The 22,365-nt window shown below is 40.6% G+C and overlaps 1 protein-coding gene across 4 annotated transcripts in view; it reads right to left on the bottom strand.

The window, feature by feature from the left end:
* The window catches only part of RFX4 (regulatory factor X4), a 129,920-nt gene that overhangs the window by 62,118 nt on the left and 45,437 nt on the right, over positions 1-22,365 (bottom strand). For 3 of the 4 annotated variants that reach the window (XM_073324380.2, XM_073324390.2, XM_073324399.2), the window contains exons 4-7: positions 21,616-21,739; positions 8,382-8,443; positions 2,643-2,856; positions 1,661-1,738 (exon numbers count right to left, since the gene is read on the bottom strand). In XM_073324380.2, coding sequence (XP_073180481.2) covers positions 1,661-1,738; positions 2,643-2,856; positions 8,382-8,443; positions 21,616-21,739 — 478 coding nt within the window. The remainder of the gene's footprint in view (positions 1-1,660; positions 1,739-2,642; positions 2,857-8,381; positions 8,444-21,615; positions 21,740-22,365) is intronic. The other variant, XM_073324417.2, reaches the window with a different exon arrangement.

Here is a 22,365-nt window from a genome sequence, read left to right as displayed (position 1 = left end):
TGAAGGCCAGGAGAGGACTAGAGGTGGTCAAAATACGGGAAGTATTTTCCATGGACATTTTTGGAAGGAACAAAACAGGTTTGGTTTTTTGAAAGAAATTTTCTGTTTTTTTGGGGTTTTTTTTTAAATGAAAACTGAAAATGTTTTCACTAGAAAGGAAAAGGGGGAGGAGAGGAGAGAAATAGGGAAGGAGGGGAAATCTATTTTCAGTTTTAAAAAAAAAAAGGTAGGTGGGAATTTCAGCCAAATCAGAAGTTTTCTGTTAAAATTTTCATTTAGGAAAAAAAGCCATTTTCCATGGGAAAGGATTTGATGAGTTTTAGAGCAATCAAAACACAAGTATTCCAGTTTGATAGTATTTTAGACCCACTTTGCACTGATGTAAATAACTACACAAAGTGCAAAGCAGGGGAGAATCAGGCCTGTAAAATTTATAGCCATCAGAGGTGCTGAAAAACTATCGGATTTCCCAACAAGATATTTGACTAACACTCCATAGTGTGGAGCCAATCCTGCAAACTCTCCTATATAGATGCTTATTCAGTGCCACTGAAGTCAATGGGACTAGAACAGGGGGTATTTACCTTATATAAGCTGTGTGTCCGTTTTACTCTCATTAAGAAACTTGATCCCCATTTGAAAATGGGTGATTGTTAACAAGGAAGCTACCAAAGGAAAATAGTAAAATGGGAGAGTGTTCGTATTTCACTTGGGTAAATGAAAACATCTAGGCTGGATGTAATCATTTAAAGAGCCTCAGCTTGAAACTGGAAAAGTGTGGGGAATAATGCAGCATGAGAGACATGCCTAGGGAATTCTGCCCCCACTCTGGCTCGGATGTTCAAAGGGGCCGACCCGAATAGTTGCCCCATTCCTATTGACTTTCAATAGGAGTTGGGTGTCTTGACTCCCTTAGGTTCCTTTGCAAATCCCAGTCTCTGTGTATTCAGACTTATTTCCCTTAACTAAATACTTTCTCCATATGCAATTGCAAATTACTTTACACATTAGCAATTTTGGGAGTTTGCAGTTCTTGAACTATAACAAAGGCTATGTAAGTACATGACCAGAAAGTTCTCAGACTATGAAAAATAGGTTGCAAATTTGTGGGGGTAGTTTATATACTGAAGCCAGTCAAACCTGTGTTGTGCCTCAGACTGGCTGCAATGAATCAGTCTGAATCTTGTATCCAGAATACATGCCCATTCCTAACAGATATCCAAGCAATCAATGGTAAGTGTTACTAGCAGCACAGGGCTATAACTGGGCAATGGCAAATTTATACTGAACTTCGAGAAAAATTCCCTAAGATTGATATGTTACTGTATAAAGATCTCCCTAGGAAAGTGACGGATGAATCATTTTTTGAATCACATAAAATTGGACTGGCCAGCACTTAGAGTATAGTATGGGGCCAATCCTGCATTGGAGGAGGGGTAGACTAGATAATTTCGTAGATTTTTTCTCTAATTTACATGACGATAGAAGTAAGAGTTATCATGTATAAAGCACCATAGATACACTAGTGCAAATATCCTCTATTATTCACAACAATGTACCAGATAATCTATCATTTGAAATATCACATTCAAAATATGCTCCAGAAATCCTGAAGACATTAAATGTTATTAAACTACAGCTCTTTTCTTTCTCAGCATACCTCATCAAAGTTGGCTCTTATTACAGTGTCTAGTATCCTCTGACAGTGAGTTCTGTACATCATAATAAAGGTAGAAACCTGAGAAAGAAAAGGAAAGACACACGAAAGATGATTTTACTTAAAAAAAAAATCAAATCAAATTAAAAAAACTTCTGCTTTAAAAACTACTATCAAAATACACAGTACAAAAGGAACATGGTGGTTTCCCTCAATATATAATTGCAAAAAATACTAAAATCAGCTGAAGTGATGAGTTCAATTAGATAACTATTAGGAACAATGCAAGTCTTAAAGCTAAATTCTCCTTTTTGAGACCTACAGAGGATTCCTTGATGGAGATTCTGCAAGTATTAAATGAGCAAAAAAGCCTTGATGAGATCAACAGGAATAACATAGCCCTTAATTAGGATATAGAGAACCCTATTTATTTTGTTGAGTCTACATATTTACTAAACACATGAATAGTGTCTGCAAAGTAGATCAATGAAGAGTCAAGACATTTTGCCATATGCACGTATAAGATTTCTTTCGCTTTCCAGCCTACAGGAAGGAGAAATGTAATAAATACACTCTTTCCTCAGGAAAGTGTTATAATAGATTTCTTTCAGCTTGCAAACAAGGGAGTTCAGACTTTGTAGATGGTATACTCAATTACAGAAACAGAGGCCTAGAATATCACAGTTGGTGACATAAACGGATACCCTTTGCTAACCCTTTCTTACTGTATACACTGTGCCTACAGAATGAGTTTACATTGAACTCAGAAATGTTGGGGGGGAAAAAAGCTACAGTAGATTTTTTGTCAGACATTTTAGTGAGAGAAAAATACATGCCCCTAGCACATGGAGCAATTAAGTCCCTCATAAATAAAGCCAAGGCATTATTAAACTCACTGTTTTTTAAGATCCTTGTATTTTAGATCAACCTTTCGTCAACAGGAAAAAAAGCAAGGCAAGCCAAAGAAATATTTCAAAAGCATTACCTTCTCCTCTGGCAGACTGGCTGGCAGATTTAGATCTTTGACATTTGGAAACTCTGGCAGTAACGTTCCAAGTTTGGATCGTGGTGAATACGCCACTGTCTGTTTGGTTACTTCTTTTTTTCCTGTTTCATTGACCCAGGCTGCTCCTTTCTTAGAATACATCACGTCATAATACTGAGAGCTCTCTTTCACTGCAATGCCATAGTAATGGTACCTGACACATGAAGATACACATTTTATAAGCAACCTATTCATATAGCATACAAATAAAGGGTGGGAGAAGAGAAAATATACAATTGCTGGTGGTTTCACTTGCAAAACAGATGTGTGCCAGTGTACATTTGGTGCACAAGTGCTGATTTAATGGCAGAATGACATTGTAATGTATCAAGTTTCCAAATATCAATCCTGCTGGTAAAAATAGCTCTAATCAGGAAGAGTAAAGCTGCTTAGCTATGAGCAGAGACAGAGTGCCAGACCAACAGGACTAGTACCTCTGCTATATTTCCAGCTACCTGACTCTCAGGCCGCTGTGTGCTGGTTGGATCCTGGGGAGCAAAAGTCTTTATCACAAATAGAGCTGATTGGAAAACTTCAGATGAAACAAAATTTCAAAGAGAAACATTAACAAAGTATGGCACAAATTGGCAAATCCCAGGAATGTAAATTTCAGGATAAAGTTGTTTGTAGCTTGGATTGCTATCCTCATTAGGCTGAGACCCATGAGGGCTGTTACATGACAGAATAACATCACCTGTGCTACAATACATAGGGAAAACAGAATAGGTTTAATACTGTTCTTAAATCACTGCAAATTTGTGCTACAGCTTAGCATTATCATAGATGATAAAGGGACCCCTCATTATCCAGTCCAACCCCCTGCATCAAAGCAGGATGGACAATATGATTCTTTCCATCAACTTGCCTAACCTTGACCACAGCAACTCAGCCATCGCTACCTCATTGTGATGATTATGAAAATAGACAATGTCACAAAAATATCCTTCTCTTGAAACATTCATTCACTTCTTTGTTTTTCCTAGAGAGAGTTGTCTGGCATCTTCATGTCCTCTCATAGGCATAGTGTCACAGACACCTTCTGGGGTATGGCTCCTCTGGGAGCCCATCAGTGATGCTCCACTGGTCAACCAAAAGGGACTCACTTGAAAACAACAGCGACAGATAAACTGACAAGAATCATGTCAACTTCATTCAGCAGCTGCCAGGACTCCCAGGATCTGTGGTTCTGGGGTGGCTCCATCCATCAGAAGTCCTGGGAGTCAGCTGGGATCCCCCAGAGCAATCCACACAGTGGGGCTGCCCCAGAGCCAGACCCTGGAAACACATGTTCACCAGCAGCCCGCCAGGAAACCAGGCAAGGATCCACCAGAACTCTGCTTGGGATTTAAGCAAAGATCATCGAACCTGAGACATTTCGGCACAATAGTTTGGGTTTGACAAATCAGCATTTTCTGATTAAACTTGCGTCAGAAAATTCCCGACCAGCTCTAGTCCTAACCCTGTTCCATATTTAAGATGACAATCGTGCCCTCCTGCTCAGCTACCACCTGCTGTACACACTGATGTGCTCCATTTTTTATATCATGAGTCAGATCCTCTCACTGGCTCTAGTCCCCTTATGCTGTGTAAAAGGGCTGTAGCAACCTAAAGGGGCTCTACAAGCCCTGGTTCCAGCTGGGGGAGAATTTCCCCCAGCACAAGCACTGTGGAAGACAACCATAAAGCTGCCTCCTGAGAGCCTCCTTGCAAGCCCTGATGCGGGGGGCATGCCAGAGGTGGGACTGAGGGCAGGAAGGGCATGTTGGGGGCAACGCTGTAACAGGCAGCACTGCAGAGATTCTGAACAGCCCTGGCAGGCTGCAGTAACCTAGGCAGGGCCCCAGCCCCCAGGATGAGGAGGGCTGGCCTTACCATGAGGTGAACTGAGGTGGCCACCTCAGGTGCCAGAGTGGGGGATGAGAGGGGGGACACTAGGACCCAGAGTTTCAAAGTTTTGGCCCAAGTGAGGGGGATGTGGGCGTCATTTGAGCTCCCCACCTCAGGTGCCAAAATGTTGTGGGCCGGCCCTGACAAAAATGGATTAAAGCCACCTTTGACTCCACTTTCCCTGCATTGCAAGTTTTCTGCAGTGCCTGAGGGGCACAGCACAGAATCTCACCCCTTGTGTTCTATCAATAAATTATTCCTTTAGGGCTAGATTCTTTTACTCACACTGGGTAGCGCTTTACTCCAAAGGTAACCTCATTGACTCCATTAGGACTATTAGGACTATACACGGAGTATATACTATTCACCATGAGTAAGGGGATCACAATCTAGGACAGTCAGTTTAATTGCTGAATTACTGGGACAATGTAGGTGGCATCCTACGAGAGGCCTTTCCCTCTAATAAATTCAGCAACTCACAGAAGCTCAATTTGTTCTCAGCTATACCTGTTTCAAAATCAAAACCTGAACAAAAGTGTGAAGAATTTGATAGTGTTTTATTTTGTATCATTTCATTCCTGGCATATTTCACTTAGCAGTACACTACAAAAGAGGGTTTTTCCAATAGCCACAAAATCAAAGAAATGGCAATATTCAAAATTAACTTATTAGGATTACTGCTCCAAAGGACAAAAACTCCTTAGTGCACTCTGCAAATATTCTTTTCTAACTTTTCCTATCAGTTACTGTGGAAAAGAGTTAAGCCAATGGCCAGCATATGAAAGTTTGAGCTTTAAGAGAATAAAATGCCGACCATACACAAACATTTTTACAGCAGAGCGGAATGACTTTTCCTTTCATGGGCTGAGTACCTGCAGTACTCCTTCAGTGAAAGAAATAAAATTCCCTGCACACCATGTAGTTTCCATTGGGAAAAGTAACCCCTTGTTCATATAATTGAAGAGTTTCAAGCTACAGTACCATACAGAAAGAAATTGGCTTTTATGTATAGCTGCCTTCTCATGGCTCACCTGTTGTGAAACTGTTTTTAAGCTCAGTGAGATAGAACACAGCTGTGTTCTTACAGGCAATAAACCCCATTGCAAAGAAGAAAGCTGGTCAGCTGATGACCAGAAGCATAGTGACATTGTAGCGCTGAACTTCCTAATGTTACTTTTTTCTATAAAAAGACTGAAGGCAGAACAGTGTGAAGCTAGATAATCTTAACCATTTGTACGGCTGGAGTTCCTTTTGGCAATAGGTGGGTAGCGGAGTGAAATGATATTGGCAGCAATTGGTCTGCCCAATTGTTGAGAGGGAGACCGACCTTCTAGTTTATAGTTCTTCAGTAATTTCTCTATAGAACATTTAATTTGAATGTGATTGGATATTTTTGAAAACAAAAACAGAACTCAGTCAGAGCAGTACTGCATTTGGCAGAGAGTGTGTTTCTTGTGATGGACTGTATTTTGTGCATGTAGATCTTCACCTTTCATTGGATAAAATCAGAACTACTCATCTGGGTGCTGTGATCCCTACACTGCTAACAGCTAAAAGAGATGTAGATCTGAAAGAATTGAATTTCACCCCTCCTGTTGCTGTGAAATTTTGAGAGGGAAAGACATCCAGCACAGTGGGAATCATGAACTCCCTATGTGGCCATGCATTTGTTTCTATGCTGACTGCCTAAAACCCTGCAGATTGCTCTGATTATTTTGTTGTTTATTTTGCCTGCCTTTCCTTATTTAGAAAGATGGTTAAGGTCAGATGTTAGCAACAACCCAGGCCAAGTCTGAACAGGATGGGAATCTCACTGGACAATCCAGTGAGATGACACATGGCCACTAGGTATCCTACTGACACTTCCACGTCACCAAGAATGGGTCCTGTAAATATTAAAATAACCACGTCTACCTGGAAATGCACCCACATAACTATGTAATGAGTTGGCCTGTTCAACTGGATGCTATTCCTGAAGGTGTTCCCTCTGAAAGGCAGTATTATTGACTGGAGTGGCCAAATTTATTGGCCAAATGCTGCCCACAAAGTTCTACAGCAGGACTATGGCTACAACCAACTTTAAATGTGAAAATATGCTCATACCTCTGCATTAAACAGGAGTGTAATTGCCATCTATTTCTGTTTATGCAAATTAAGCATGGAACTGGGGCTCCTGGTAAACTGCTAATATGGCTCCCTCAAATGGGTCACGTTTGAGTGTCCCCATTATAGCACAAATGAATGGCTAGTTTCAGCACTCGAGTGACAGAAGTACCGTCTTCTAAAGGCAATTAATATTATCGTCAAACATGGTAGCACTCACCCTTTCCTTTCAGCTGAAAAGCAATTAACCAAATGATGTTGCAGTTGACACCAGTGTGAGACAGTGTACAATTTCACGGCATACTACCCAAAACCAAACCGTCACATCTTCATACATACTGCCCTTGCTGAACCAGTGCAGAAATCATGTCCATTTGGCCTACAATTTTTTGCTAATGTGCAGCTGGGCTAGCCCATCAATTTCATTTGAATAATATTTTGGGTTATTAACCATTATGGTAGCTGGGTCTTTGGGATGAGATCTCAATTTTAAAACTGTCTGAGGGTTATCACTCTGGAAAAAGAGTTTGGTTACAAAACACAGGAAATTCTCACAAAAATTGCCTCAGGGAGACGGTGGTGGGTTGTTGTACAGTTAGTTTTGATCTCAGTGAAGAGAACCTGCTAGAGATGCATCACCATGGAACCATTTATTAGAAGGAGAAGGAAGTGAAATTAGATTTTAAAATGGTATTTGATTGAATATCTTTCAATGCATGAGTTATTGTTGGTTTCTATCCTTACTATATGTTAATAGATAGGTTTAATTATCATTTTATAAGTTTTTCTTATTGATTAGTAACATTGTGCTTGTAGGCTTTATGTGGGAATGAGAAGTTTTACCAACAAAATTTTGCAGCCATACTAGTTAGGGCTTTCATTTTATATTTTACAAATTAAGGGTCCGATCTGGACAATATGTGGATCTCCAAGGAAAACCTAGGTGTTGCAGGGAGTGATGTTGCATTCACTCTTCTTTCTGAATCAGTACAGAACCAATTCCTGTGATGTTAGGATGCACTTTACTCTGGAAATTTCATCTTTTGTATGAGACAGAAAACTCATATCCTGACCACTTATGGTTTTTTAAAGATCTCATCTTCTCACAAGAGCAGAGGGTATTAACTCCAGGTTCCTGGCCAATTTCCAGTTTGGGCAATTGGATTCTTTCTACCTAAATTCCCTCTAGAACCTCTTTTTGATATAGTGTTCTGCCATTTATGTCCTAAACTGTATGCTGTTGAATAACTGTCACATTGCACCCCAGAAATGGTTGCATTTCAGTGGTGGGTGTGAAGATCTCTAATAGTGTATGAAGTGCTCTAGAACCTTTTGGCAAGAAACATGCTATATAAAATGTATATGAAATATAAATGATATAACTCTACAAAGTTTCAGAAAGTTAGCACAGAATGGTGAAATAAGTAAAAGATGCTCTTTTAGACCATTTATAAATTACCTTAGTTACTACACCACTAAGAGAAAATATTACTTGGAAATGGCTTCTAAAGCAACAGAAATAGAAGTCAATGGGAACTCCATGGTAGAATCTTCAGGCAAAGTTTGGATCTAAAAGGCTACAGGGGAAAATTCATCCCTGGTGTCATGCCCCTATCTTCAGTGACAGGAAACCAAATGGCAAAATTTGTCCCTGGGTGAGAATGTGAAATAATACTATACGTTGCTCACTTTGACTGGCCTCTGGTTCCGAGTCTTCTTGTTGTTAACTGTGGAAATTGTTGTCTTATTATCTGCAAATAAATATAGTGACACGTTAACAAATCCAAAAAATCACATACGCTAATACTGTATTTTTAATATAGACTGTTTTGGGCAGCACGAGGGAAAGGAAGAGAAATTGTATTGCACGTAATCAGGGGAACCACTAGAAATTTGTCACCTAGTGTGCACAATCGCACTCACCCTGCAACAGCGCGTAGGCCCAGTTTCCCATTCCAGTGTGTTGCAACTTGGTGCCCAGGGTTGGTTTGGCCTGGTGCCAGGTTGCAACGCCACTCACTGAAATGGGCCCTGCGACCCTCCATCATGATAGGTTTGGACTCACAGCCCCTCTGAGTGGCAGTGCAACCCTGCATGCTGGGTCACACCACCACCCAGTTTTGGGACCCTCCAAATGGGGGCGCCAGGCAACCTGCCTATTTTCCCCTCTCTAGGCAGCTGTACCCTCGCCCATTGGCACCCCTGCCAATGGTATGCACCATGTGTACAAACAGAGCTGTGGGCACCACTGCAAGTACATGTAAAGTGTGATAGGAGAAATCGGACCAAATTAGCCTTTTCTAAAAAACGATGTTTTAATTTAATCCCTTTACTGAATGAGGCAAAATAACAAATAAAATTCAGAACAACTCCACTCACTTAAATGAAGCTGCTCTGAATTTATACCAGAGTGAAACATGATTCGTAAACTCTAAGGGCACAGTTCTGCCCTTAAGCTTATTGAGAGTTTCACCTAAAATTGGGCGTACTATTAAAGTTGCTCATGTATGCGTTTGCAGGAGCAGGGGCTTCATGTTATCAGAATAAGACACTAATTACTGGAAAATTTACTCAGTGTTCTGGTCAAATAAGCCTGAGATTTTGCAATTTAGGTAACTTTTGGTTATGGAATATTAATTTGTGGGCAGCATCTCATCTTGATGGCTCTGGAAGCAGAATGTTTCTTAGAATGCAGTAATTCTTTCAGGGCCCCCACATTCCTGTTATTAAAATACTCACACTGCTACAAGAAGATTCCTTGGAAAGAGGTTGCTGTTTGCCAGAGGCCACAATTCTGCTAGATGAGGTTCACAGTTGTGTTTACAGGGATAGGGTAGTGTTAACATAGGCTTAATCTACACTCTGGATGGAGAATAAAGGTCCATCTCGCAAACAGGATTAAGCAAAGAATTTGAACACTGATTTATGCCCAATAGACAATGAAGAGGACTGGTAACCAACACCACATCTTCAGTGCTAGCAACATTTAGGACTCCGATCATTATTAATTCAAACAGTAGATTGTGCCTTCAATAACTATTGATTCCGTCATGCAGTCTAGTCCCTCCACCAGTGCAGAGCCCCTTTGTATGGGTCTGCCCAACTCCTACCGAGGTCCAAGTGAGTGGAACCCCCTCACAGGAATGAGCTCAGTCTGCAGTGTCACATGAGGCATGATGAAAACTCTTTCAGCAGAACAGCCATTCAAGAAAGAAAACAGTAGGCCTTAAAGATTGGTATGGAGGAGGAATTTCTTCCTTTATTTTACTCCTAGGCATTCTATTTTCCACCCTAGATTATTGCTGAATTTTTCTCATACTTCATGAAAGCCATGTAAAATTAATTGAAGACAAAGATAAAAGGAGCTGTTCAAACAGAAGAAAATGTCAATTAAAGATTAATTACATAATATGGACTTTTCCCATAAAGTTGTATTTTACCACAACTGGTATCAGCAATCAATATCTAACCCTGACTGATGATCAAAAGCTATGGAACGGGCATTTGGATCAAAGGTGTTTTATAAAGATTATTACAGTATCACATATTTGGCTTATTCTTCACAAATATTTCTTGCCAAATCTACCAATGGTTTTCCTTGTGCAACAGATAATCGATTTGTGTTTCTTTCTCAGAACCTTGCACACACTTTGGCTTGTGTCAAAAATGCTACGTATGTTCACACTCACTAGGCTGTTCAGCTTTAATTTCTGGAGGAAAACTTCAGCAAACAGTAAAACACTTTTGTGGAGCTGTGAAAGTTCACAGCCTAGCTGTTTGATAAATGAGCAGACGGGCAAGCAGCCCCTCTTTCTTTTTTTGTATGGATTCAATGAAGCCTGCCTAAAGAACACCACATGCTGTTCCAGCTACTGATCTAACATTCCGCAACATCTCAACCTTCCAAATTCCCTTTAATTACACATTAATCCCACCCCTCTCTCTTTCAGTTTCTGCAGACAAGGTTGGGGGCTCCACAGGGCTGTGGGAAAAAAGGCAGTGTTGAAGAACCACTTTCTGGGGATTTTTTTCCTTTTTTTCTTTTGGTGGTTGCCGTCACTCAGAACGTACCATTCCACTCCCAAAGTTGAATATTACAGCAGTGGATTCAAAAGCAAACTTACTCCATTTTACTTTTACCCTAATTTTTCTTTCAAAACCAAACAAAAAAAGCAATGGAATAACTTTCAAAGTCTGTCAAGTGCTGATTAAGTGTTATAATGCACACTGTAAATGTTACCTTATGAACCATATTCTGTGGGAGTTCTTGAAATTTAGAAATCAGACATTTCTACATACCAGGGCAGAAATGACCAGGAAAAGAAAAGAATAAATAAAAGCAGAACATCAGCTGATTTGCCTTTTTTTTTTTTCCTCCCAAATCCAGTACGTTAAGCAGTAAAATATACTTTCTGGAGCACTGCTGAAGTGTGTGTTGCTTATAACAATATTCAGTATAAATTATTTTTTTAGAAGTCCAGCAAAACCTTAAAGAAAAATTCCAGGATTTTTCCAGCAAACGTTATGGGGGAGGTATGGGGGGGGGTGTAATTTCAAGCACAACAAATGTCGTTATTTAAAAAATAACTGTTATTTTCAAATGTTTATATTTATATGGTTATAGATGATTTTGTTCTATCTCCATGGATGGAGCTAGTTCCCTGCCAAGTGGCAGGAAGTGAGGCTGAGTAGGTTGAAATCACTGTGCATTGAAATCAATGGGAAAAGCAGACATGTGTGATTGTTGGTTTTAAAATGTGTTTCCACTCTGAAAAGTGATGATAAAAACCAGCAATATGGGGTTTCATATTTATTGACTTTCAGTGACTGACAGAGAAAATTTGCTCTTTTTAATAAGTAAAGATGCTTTTTTCTAGCTGTCAGAACTGAAAATTCAGCTTAGGATCTGAAAATTAAGCTAGGTTCTTTCCTTCCCATCACCAGTAAAGAAGATTCTGTGGGGCAGCTGCAGATACAAGTGAGGGCAAGATCTGACTCTACAATTTGAACTTGTTTAATAATTCTGTTGGGGATGTGTGAACAAGAATAGAATCCAGCTGCATGCCGCACGGCAATGTTGGCTCTGCGGTAGCAACAGACGTAAAAGATATCATGTGAAATTGTACCAATACTGGAGCCAGTGGGAATTTGCCATTGATTTCAGTGAGGTCAGAATTTCACCCCATATGTCCCTAAAGTGAGCAAATATAAATCTGAAAACAGAGAGCTCTGCTGAATAAGGAGGAGTCATTTTACATTGTCACTTATTAAGACTAAAACCACATTTTTACACTAAACTTTCTTTTATATGAAGTTTCACTTGGGCTTTTTTAGGAAGATGAGGCCCAGGAATTTCACTTGAAGATAATCTGTGCTCTCAACACCACCTCAGGAGCCTGTGCTCCACTGATTTCCTTCCCTGTTTAATAACTTCAGCTCTGCCCCTTTCATATGTGCCTTAGCTAAGTTCTAGTCTTTCCTTCTTATGAGAGGGAATCTTGTGTATTTTCCTATGAGCTATTTAAACATCTCCCTCACCACTTTGTAAAATAATCACACAATTAAATAGTCATACCTGATGCCCCTATTAGCGAGTGCCTGGGATTTAGATAAGGCAGGATGCATTACATCCAAAAATCAGAGCTGTATATTTTTCTTCTCTTTTGGACTATTACCAAATACATCTGTGTTTGTTTAACCCTTTTGATGTTAATCCTGAAATGTGGTTTTATGAAAGTGGACAGAACGCCTGTGTTGTGTTTTAATGTTATCAGTGAGAAGTACATGAGGGACCCTTTTTTCTGTATGTCTGGTGGGGACAGGTGACCTTTCCTCTCTGAGGTTATAAAGGACACCAGAGATAATGGGAGAAGGGCTCCCCTCAAATCATTCTTATACATTTGAGGTTAAACAGTTGCAATGTAACATACAATAGCTATTACATAGCCACAAAAATGAGAAAAGAAGTGGGTTTTTTACCCACGAAAGCTTATGCTCAAATAAATCTGTTAGTCTTTAAGGTGCCACTGGACTCCACAATGTTTTTGTGGATACAGACTAACACGGCTACCCCTCTGATATTATATAGCCATTACATTAAGAAGCATTTAACCCAGCGGTATTTTTGAAACCTAGAATAGTTGCCTGAGTAAATCTAATTTAAATATCAAATTAAATGCACTTTTGGTAACTCTTAAGACGTTGAAATAAACAGTAAACAAGTCATATGTAAGGCTCAGTGCAAGTTACCAAAAGTTTTATAAACAATAATATAGAAAAATATACAAAAAGTGCAGATATCTATATTGTACTCTGCATGAGCCATGTAAGCATCAGCCAGGGATAGCTGCAAAAGATATAACTATGCTGCCGAGGTACACCCTGCCCTTCCGATTTATACCATCTGTAATTTCTATTATTGCATCACACATGCCTCAGCAGTATGAGACTCAAACACAACCAGGGTCCTCTCTATCTTTGAAATGAGAAGTGTATTGTCTATTCTACCTTTAACCCCTGCACCAGGGGCCATCATCCCTTATCCCATTCACAAGTGAGCTGTGAACTTTCTACTTCCCAATTATTCCACCTAAATTCTTCCCTGGTATGAGGCTCAAAAACAGCTTAGGCCTCAGTCTTCACACTGACAACTAAGGATGGGAGAGACCAGCCATCTTTGAGGTCTTGTGAAGACTCTAGAACGTTTTGGTTTATTAGTTAAAATGTTGGATTTTGCAAAACCTTTTCAAAGAAAGATTCCCCTCCATTTAAACTGTTATTTTTCAAAGGTACATTTCATTTTTACAAGTGCATTTGAGCTAAATAGAAGCCTGTGCTATACTTTGCAAGTCTTTCTACTTCTAATTTGAAAATTATTCTTGCCATGCTCCTAACGCTAACAAGGGCAACTAAATAAATTTAGAATAAAACAAAAACTCATATAGTAACAGCCCAGAACTTGAACTCTGCCGGAACAAAACAGAACTCCCACCACTAAGATTCAGAGTGCCAGTCTAGAACTCATGATTATCACGTTCTAAACAAGGTAAGAGAAATTCTCTTACCCCTGCTAATAATTCCTTCCATTCAGTTTCCCCAGTTTCCCCAGCAGGGCCCGTCATTCACTGAACATTGATTGATGAGCTGTGCACTCCCTGTGGCTTCCAATACTGCACCCAGAGCACATTCTTTGCTTGTGTGAAATGAGATACAAAACACAGTGTGTGCTATTCCCCAGTTTTAGGGTAATTATTTTTATTGCTCTGGTCTAAGACAACTCTGCCAGGGTGGTCATTCTCCTCTTGTTCATTGCAAGGGTGAGCTCACTCTCTCAGAGCTGGGCTATCTGTATTTCCTATTAGTGTTAAAACTCGAATCACAAATACTACTGGTACCTTCAATCCTATACAGGAAAGGTGGGGTTCTCACAAGTGCGCCGCTGTGACCTAACTCTGCTCCCATTTAAGTTTTACCTACCACTCCAATGCCAAGTGCTTTTGAAAATCCCACCTGAAACCCCCCACCCCCCCCACATACATATTCTAGGATCAGTTCCCTAATTATAGGGCATCATGTAGACGTGCTGCCCCAGGAAGAACAGAAGGAATGCATTGTGCTGCAGAAGCACACCACTGAGATGCAATTCCTCCAGAGCACCCCTTTTCCACTGGTGGGAAGAAGCATGATAAATCAGCCCAATGTAAAATAATACTCCCCGCCCCCAGCGTCCATACAGCTCTGCTGTCCCGTGCATAGTGGGGGAGGAGGCATGACCTGTGCCTACTCCTCACTGCCTCCATGCCCACTTATATGCGAGGGATGGGGGAGGGCGGGAGCATTGGGAAGGTACTTTACCCCTGCTCCCAAAGCTGTGTGATTCCAATGGAGGAATGAGGTTATAATCCAACCCTAAATCTAGATTGTTACATTGAGGATTGCTATGTCCCAGTTGACATTATCAAGCAAGATAAGGCAGGCTCTTTGCACCCACTTTAATCACTGGCCCTTGTTCTGACAACTATCTGTTCAGTAGGATCTTACCCTGCAAACAGTCCTACTGGCTCGAGTCCTTTAGGGAAGTTTGTGAAGCCCTTGCTTGAATCCAGGTATGTACAAAATCTTCCACTGTAAGAGTTCATCCGGCCAGATGAAATTCAGGCTAATTCACATGTGACACTGCACCCCATATTCTTCACAGTGATATTATTATTGATAGGATTATGGCATAATTATGATGCATTTTGTACAAGATAAGACATGTGAGGTGTCATTGAAAAGGTTATGATTTTCTGAATATGATTATCCTATTTATATACAAGTATCATTTTTGTATCTGAAGTTTTGAATATTGACTATGTATCTGTACTTCAAATTTAGTTACACCTGGGTAACGCCCACTAGACAAGATGCTTTCAATCTAGATAAAGGGTGGGGAAGGGCCTATTCAGGGCAACGGGCCATTAGAAAGAACAATAGGCCTTAGGAGAGGTTTATCTCTCACCTGGTGAGCCTTCCTGAGAATGCTACAGACAGCCTGTGAGTGATGGCTGCTATGACTCTACAAATGTGTGACCAGGCCACAAGATGCTGGACTCCACCTTGGGATGTCAGTATTTTTCCACAGACTGCTCTGGGAGCCAAGTTTTGAAACAAAGGGTTCCCGCCTTATGCTAAAGCTATGTGAGATAGGGAGTGACATCATCAGAGGCTCTTCATTCCACACACAATAAGATTCCTGGAAACACTTGAGGAACAAAGACTGAACTGGGGGAAGTGCTGGACCCTGGCTAAAGGGATTTCTAGCCTGTGTATGAAACACCTGGGGATTCCAAGCTGTAAAGCAAGCACAGCTTGCCCCTTAAGAATCTGCAGCCTGCTTGTATCATTTCTCAGGGTGAGAATTGACTAATTCATATCTCATCTATTCAGTATCTTAATTTTATTTGCTAGGTAATCTGCTTTGATCTGTTTGCTATCCCTTATAATCACTTAAAATGAACTTTTTTAGTTAATAAATTTGTTTTTGCTTTAATCTAAACCAGTGAGCTCTGACTGGAGTGCTTGGGGAAAATCTCTGCTTGGTTACCACAAGTGTGCATTGTTCTCTTCACATTGAGGGATAGGCGGACAAGGTACTAAACCCATATACTGGCAAGATTTGACCAGGGCAGGATGGAACTGCTGTGGGGTCCCAGGGTGGGAAGCTGGTGGTTAGACAGCCTGCATGTAACTGCAGCTGGGTGTGTCCCTACCTGTATGAATGCTGGTGAAAGTGCAGGCTGGAGGGCTTTGCAGCTTGACAGAGCAGTACATTGTGAGAGGGAGCACAGGCTGGTGGGTCAGGGGCTCAGTGGTACCCCAGTTCCAGATGGCACGCCAGGGGAACCCCGTCACAGCACAATCAAACAGACTGTTGCTTTTTCAAGATTAAAGAACCATTGAACACTTTGGCCCAGACTCTCAGTTGAGTTGTAGCTGCCTGTAATGGCCAGGGTGTAGGCAACTGGACCAGTAATGTCTGTTGGGCCAGGGTTGTTACCAGGCAAAGTCAGGAGACGGGTTCCAAGGTCAAGCCAGCCTAGGGTCAATGTCAGGATCAAGACAGAGCAAAAAACAAGGTTTGTAGCCATAGCAAGCCATAATCTGCATTGTTGCTCAGACAGCTCCCTGGGCCAATTTCCTAGATTAAACAGTTGGTGTGGACCAATCAGGCAGCCGCAGGGTTCTGTTGCTCTGGCCTCTTCAGGAAGTACTTCCTGGCTGTCTTTGCCTTTGCACTTTAAAACCACTGAAATGTGCAGTCTGAAAACTGTTGCACATGAGGACAAGCTTGTCAGGAGGATACTTACAATGCATACTCCTGATTAATACACAGGGCCTTGCCTGTAAAGTAACCTTTAACAAGGGCAAACTCATCTTCAGTCCTTTCCTCTGATCGATTAAACTAATTCATTTGCTTTAATGAGGGAATCGCATTTCCCTCATCTTTGAGTCCCAAGCCAATTGGCTCTCAGGACTCTAAGGAAACATTACTGGTGAGACGGCACAGATGTATTTTTATATTTTGCTAAACACGTACGTACTGTGTGTGACTGCCCTCATTAGTATTGGACCTGAAGTCTTTGGTATGGACAATTGTCACAGAAGATACATTTTTATTAGATATTGTTTCCAGCCAATACTGGGAAGGAGAAAAAAGAAAAAAAAAGAACTAGGGGGGGAAAAGGTGTTTAAATCTAAGGATCGGTGTGGTCCACTAGACAAGGTGCTCGCACAGGAGTCAGGAAACTAGTGCTTAATTTGTGCCAGGACTTGCTGGGACTGAGCCCCGGCACCTCTAGGCTTGCTGTGTCAATTATGAAAGTAAAAACATTGCTTGAGCCCCGGCACCTAATTGCTTGAGCCCCAGCACCTCTTTCGTTACCAATTAAGCACTGCAGGAGACCCTGGCTCTGCTGCTGAACTGCTGTGTGACCTTAGGTACGTTTCTGTGCCTTAGTTTCCCCATCTGTAAAACTGAGATAATATTTACTGGCAGCCTGTATTATAGAGGAGGTCACATTAGATCAGTGGTTCTCAAACTTTTGTTCTGGTGACCCCTTTCACATAGCACGCCTTTGAGTGCAACCTCCCTTATAAACTAAAAACACTTTTTAATATATTTAACACCATTATAAATGTTGGATGCAATGCGGGGTTTGGGATGGAGGCTGACAGCTCGCGACCCCCCCATGTAATAACCTTGCGACCCCCTGAGGGGTCCTGACCCCCAGTTTGAGAACCCCTGCATTAGATGATCCAGTGGTTCCTTCTGGCTTTGAACTCTGACAATACCGTGGATTGATCATCTAGCAAAGTTTGATTTTGAAAAACTTTTTCAAGTTCTTAGAATAAAAAAAGTCTTAAATAGAGAAGGCTTGTTTCTTGTTTACACTAAAGCCTTGTCTAGATTAGAAGGGGTTTGCTGGGTACAGCTATATTGGCAAAGCCTCCTAGTGTAAATGCAGCTTACAGCAATAAAAGTGCTTTTGCTAGTGAAGTTTATACAGTTCCCCAAATGAAATAAGATATACCAGCACAAGGACTTTTATGCCAGTAGAACTGCATCTACTCAGAGGCTTGTGCCAGTGTAGAATGTCATAAGAATCGGTGACATTACTCTACTCCCCCTTTACATTTAAAAACGTGGGACTTAATTCTCATTCGCATCCAGACCACGTTACACCACTTTGGCAGCGTATGCTTTACACTGCCAAGGGTGGTGTACAGTGGCCTTAGTATGAATGAGAATCAGCCTATAATTTTTCGCATTCTTCTGGATGCCGAGTTCTTTCTTTTTCCCTTTTAAAATATTTATTTGCTGCAGCTGGCCAAAGACACAGCAGCATCACATCAAAATAAGGAAACAATGGAAGGAGATATAGAACCTCCAGGCTGCACAATGGAGTTGCATGAAGAACACTGGGAGGGAGCATAAACCCATCACGAGACACTGCAGAGTTCCCCTTTGTAGACATTCAGGATCTCCAAGACAAGTGTTAAAACGGAAAGTTGCGGTGGGGGGAGATTACATTTTCAGGAGGTGGGATTAAGAGAGTGAGGAGCATATGGGGTCATGAAAGAAACAGGAAGGAAGCAGCTATGTGAGAGGACACTGGGGAAGAAAAGGGGAATGGAAAGGGGACAAGGCTGAAGTTATTGGTAACTTTATAGCAGTGGTTCTAAACCTACAGTATGAATCAATGCTCACCTGAGATTACTGACAGATCTGGGAATGGGTCAAACAGTTGGGAAGATTTTTTTAATTAAATGTTTGATTCACTGAGTCCTTTGTCCAAATAATGGGGTTTCCTGTATTTCTGCCTGAGGACTATTTCACAAGCTGAACACTCTCACAGTCAGAAAAAACTTTTCCTCACATGCCGCCCAAATTCCTTTTTCTTACTTGTACCCCATTGGTCCTAGTTAAATGCTTCCCTGTCCCCTCCCACTGGCTGCAAGTACCAATCTAACTAATACTGCTCCCTCCTTAGGGTGAAAGCCTGGTTCCATTGATGTAATTGGTAATTTTGCCATTGACTGCCCTGATTTCAGCCTCAGTCAAAGCCTGGCCTTCTTTAGTCATTGCTTAGATAAGTTATACAGGTAGAATTGCCAAGCGTGCCTAAGGCCTTGCCTTCGCTAGGAAAAAAAAGGGTGGGTTTTTTTACTACTTGTTACCAAACCCTTTTTCCTCATGTGGATACACCTTAAGTGCCACTGAGGACTCTCTTAATCATCCCTCTTATAGTAATTCTGCTCCTCCAACTCCTTATCACGTCTCTTGCTCTTTTTTAAACTCTCTTTATTTTTGCCTCCATTGTATGTGTATTCCATTTAAAGGAGGTTTTAAAGGCACTTCTGAGCTGAAACCTTGAACCCCAAGTCTTGATCTACACCAAACATTCATAGGCAAGTCAGAGATCCCCCCAAAATGGCATTTATAAATGAAACCTTACGTGTACTGGTGGTATCAGTGCTGGCATATTAATCGAGAAGAAACAGTTGACTCAGAGGTAGTGTGCTAGGGGTTTACTCATTGCACATGGGTAATTTTTAGTTCAGGACAGAGAGCTCTGTGCTTTAAAACAATCTATTGAAAAATAAAATAAATCAATCAAAAAGCAGGAGCCCTTATGTTTAACATTGCCCACAAAGTTCAAAGTTCAAAGATGAATCATAAATTCAGTGAGATCCACTCAAAGGAGAACTGTCCATAACTTCACTAACAGCTTTCACAGAACAACTAGCCTCTTTCTCTGGAATAGAGGACAGCTGCAGTGCACTGATGAGTCGCAGTAAGGGCAAATGTGTCTGGGTTTCTGTTCAGCCAGCTAAATATGGAAACCCCTCAGTTGGCACTACTCATTTGTGCCTGGAAGGACAGCCCCACTTCCAAGGCACTTATGGCGCACACACTTTAAAAATTACTGCTTTTTCAGCTGCCACGCTACAGCAGCGTAATTTGTCAGAGCTCTAGGGTGTGTCTACACTAAGGGAGAAATCGACGGCAGAGTCATTGATTGCATGGAGTGACTGTTGGCTTCACTGGTCTTTGTAACTGTTTAGTACCTCTGCACAGCAACAGCTGGGTTTGACAGAGCCATTTTGCTACGTTCAGCTTCCTACAGATAGCCTACTGCCTCACCACCATAGCTGTACCAGTGCACTCAGATTCCTGATGTACATATCCCTGTTGCTGGGAACATGGGTTTGGGGGTAATTTGCACACATGAAACACTGCATGATAGGATGCAGTGAGAAGGCTCATTTGTGTTGGCTCCTGTCTACAATGGAGAGAAACCGCTGGATCTGAGCTAAAGCCCTGACTCTAGTTTGGATGTTGCAACCAGCTGGTAAAAATCTGCATTTGGGACAACTGCACCTGCTTTGCAAGTTCAAGATACTCCAACTAGTGCTTCAGGGAAGGGAAAGGGTTTAAATGCCTCTCCACCTAATGTAGACATGACGGGAGAGACCAGTGCACTTTGAGAGGTCACCAGTGTGGCGTAATGTTTCAGACAGGCAAACCATGTTTGTTTCCTGATTAAACAATTTAAAATTTTACAGCTTATGCGTCATTTACAGACATTTTTGTAAAGGCAACAAAGGTATAATAAAAATTTTACCTGTGTGCCAAATTTGTCAATCTGTAGGAAATTTGTAACTAATTTCCATTGTTTCTAAATTAGTCATTGGAACAATATTAACCACTTAGTAGCAATGATATAGCAAATAGGATGAACAGAAGTTTGAATAAAAATAATTTTTCATTTACTATATCTAAACAAAACTTTAACACAAAGTCAACCTAACTGCTTAGGGCTTTATAGCAATTAATTCACCTAAAACATTGCCACACAATGCATTTTACTTGCCTCACTAAACTACTTAAATAAACATGAAATACAAAAGAAAACATTCCATTAAATGTTTTCTCCTCTTTTGGCTTCTGCATTAGGAAACATTTTCGATTCTGTAAATATATAGCACTACTATACAATTAATGTTGTAAACATTAAATGAGACTAGCTTCAATTGAAATTAGCTTCAGACGGATGCTTGCAAACTTTTCAAAAATGGTTGGCAAATTTCAGCATGTTGTATCACAAAATACAAGATTTAAAGGTCCAGGGTGCTCTCTTGAATAACTAAATAAAGATTGACACAATCCTATTTTGCACTTAAGACACCCACCTATTTGAAAATTCAAAAAGTAAGAACATCTGGTAATGTTCAGGGTTACAGGGAGCTCCTAAAAAGACAATGAAACTCGGTACTGAAATATACAACTAAGATTTATTGATCACATCTGTACTGTGGGTGAAATTCACTCACTCACAGAAGACCAGCACAAGACATATAATGAGCCTGGTTCTCCTCTCACTCATGTTAGTGTAAATCAGGAGTATCTTTACTGAAGTCAATGGGCATTCCAATATTTCTGCAGAATTAATGTGCACTTCTGTTTTTATTACCTGAATTGTTGCTGTTTAACTCTTAAAATTATTGTTATTGTTAAAGCAATATTAAGGAATAACAGAATTACTTACACTCTCTTGTATTTGGCTTCCATATTGCCAATGCCATAAATGTCATTTTGAAGCAAAATGGTTGCCACGAACAGGCAGGTCATAAAAATCATCAATTTTTTAAAATGCATTTTCACTTTAACCATGATGAAAAGCGATCCTGACCTCCTGAGTGTTTAAAATGCTTCACATTTTTCTTGGAGTTTTAATACACACCATATTCCTTTGATGCATCACCACCTCTGACTTGAAGTGACAGTTTTCCTGAGGTTAGAGCCTTTATCCTTTAAAATATCAAAATCTCACTGGAGCAAGGTTAGGGAGCAAGGCTTCTCATTGCAGTTTAGACTCACCTTCCCAAAGCTGGCAGCGTTAACAGGCTGCGTGTCGTTTTTCTCACAGAAGTCCAAATAGTGCATGTAGAGAGCACTTCGAGGAATGCAAACGCCTTCTGCAATCTCATAGTTCTCCTCCAGCCTTAAAAAGCAAATACCAAACAAAGAAAACTGCAGATATGTTGGCTGCCCTGAATTATAAATAGTGTGCAAACCTGCATGTTTAAGTGACTTTCACTTTTCAGCTAACCTCTGTTTTATTGTTATCTCATCTTTCCAATTCACCTCCACCCCATTTGTCTGTATTGTCTACCTGTTGCATTCTATCTGATATATATATATTGTGAGCTCCAGGGGCTTCTTTGTTACTTCTCTGTATCGTACCTAGCACACTGGAGCCCTGATCCTTGATTGAAATTCCTAGGTGCTATTTTAATAATTAATACTATTATATCATAAAACTTTTAAATCATATTGGGTTAAACGAATGAATGCACAATCACAGAATAAAGAAATCACTAAGTGGCAACATTCTGATGCACCCTGATGAGCATTCTGATGAGTCCAAGCCAGTGTCACCATCAACATCCTGAAATATTTTAAATACTTTCACGTCTATCTGATTGCAAGATTCTTTACATAAAGTAAACAGGAGTGGCTAAAAATAAAATATTTGCATCAATGTAAGGATCTCCACAGATCAAGTTTAGTACAACAGTTTCTTACAGCTGCTGATGAACAACACAGGATAAGAAGAATCTACCAAGT

This window comes from Lepidochelys kempii, chromosome 1 (genome assembly GCF_965140285.1).
Source record: "Lepidochelys kempii isolate rLepKem1 chromosome 1, rLepKem1.hap1, whole genome shotgun sequence".
Lineage (NCBI taxonomy): Eukaryota > Metazoa > Chordata > Testudines > Cheloniidae > Lepidochelys > Lepidochelys kempii.
The sequence above is the reverse complement of the archived record's forward strand: the minus strand, read 5'-3'. Positions and strand labels throughout refer to the sequence as shown.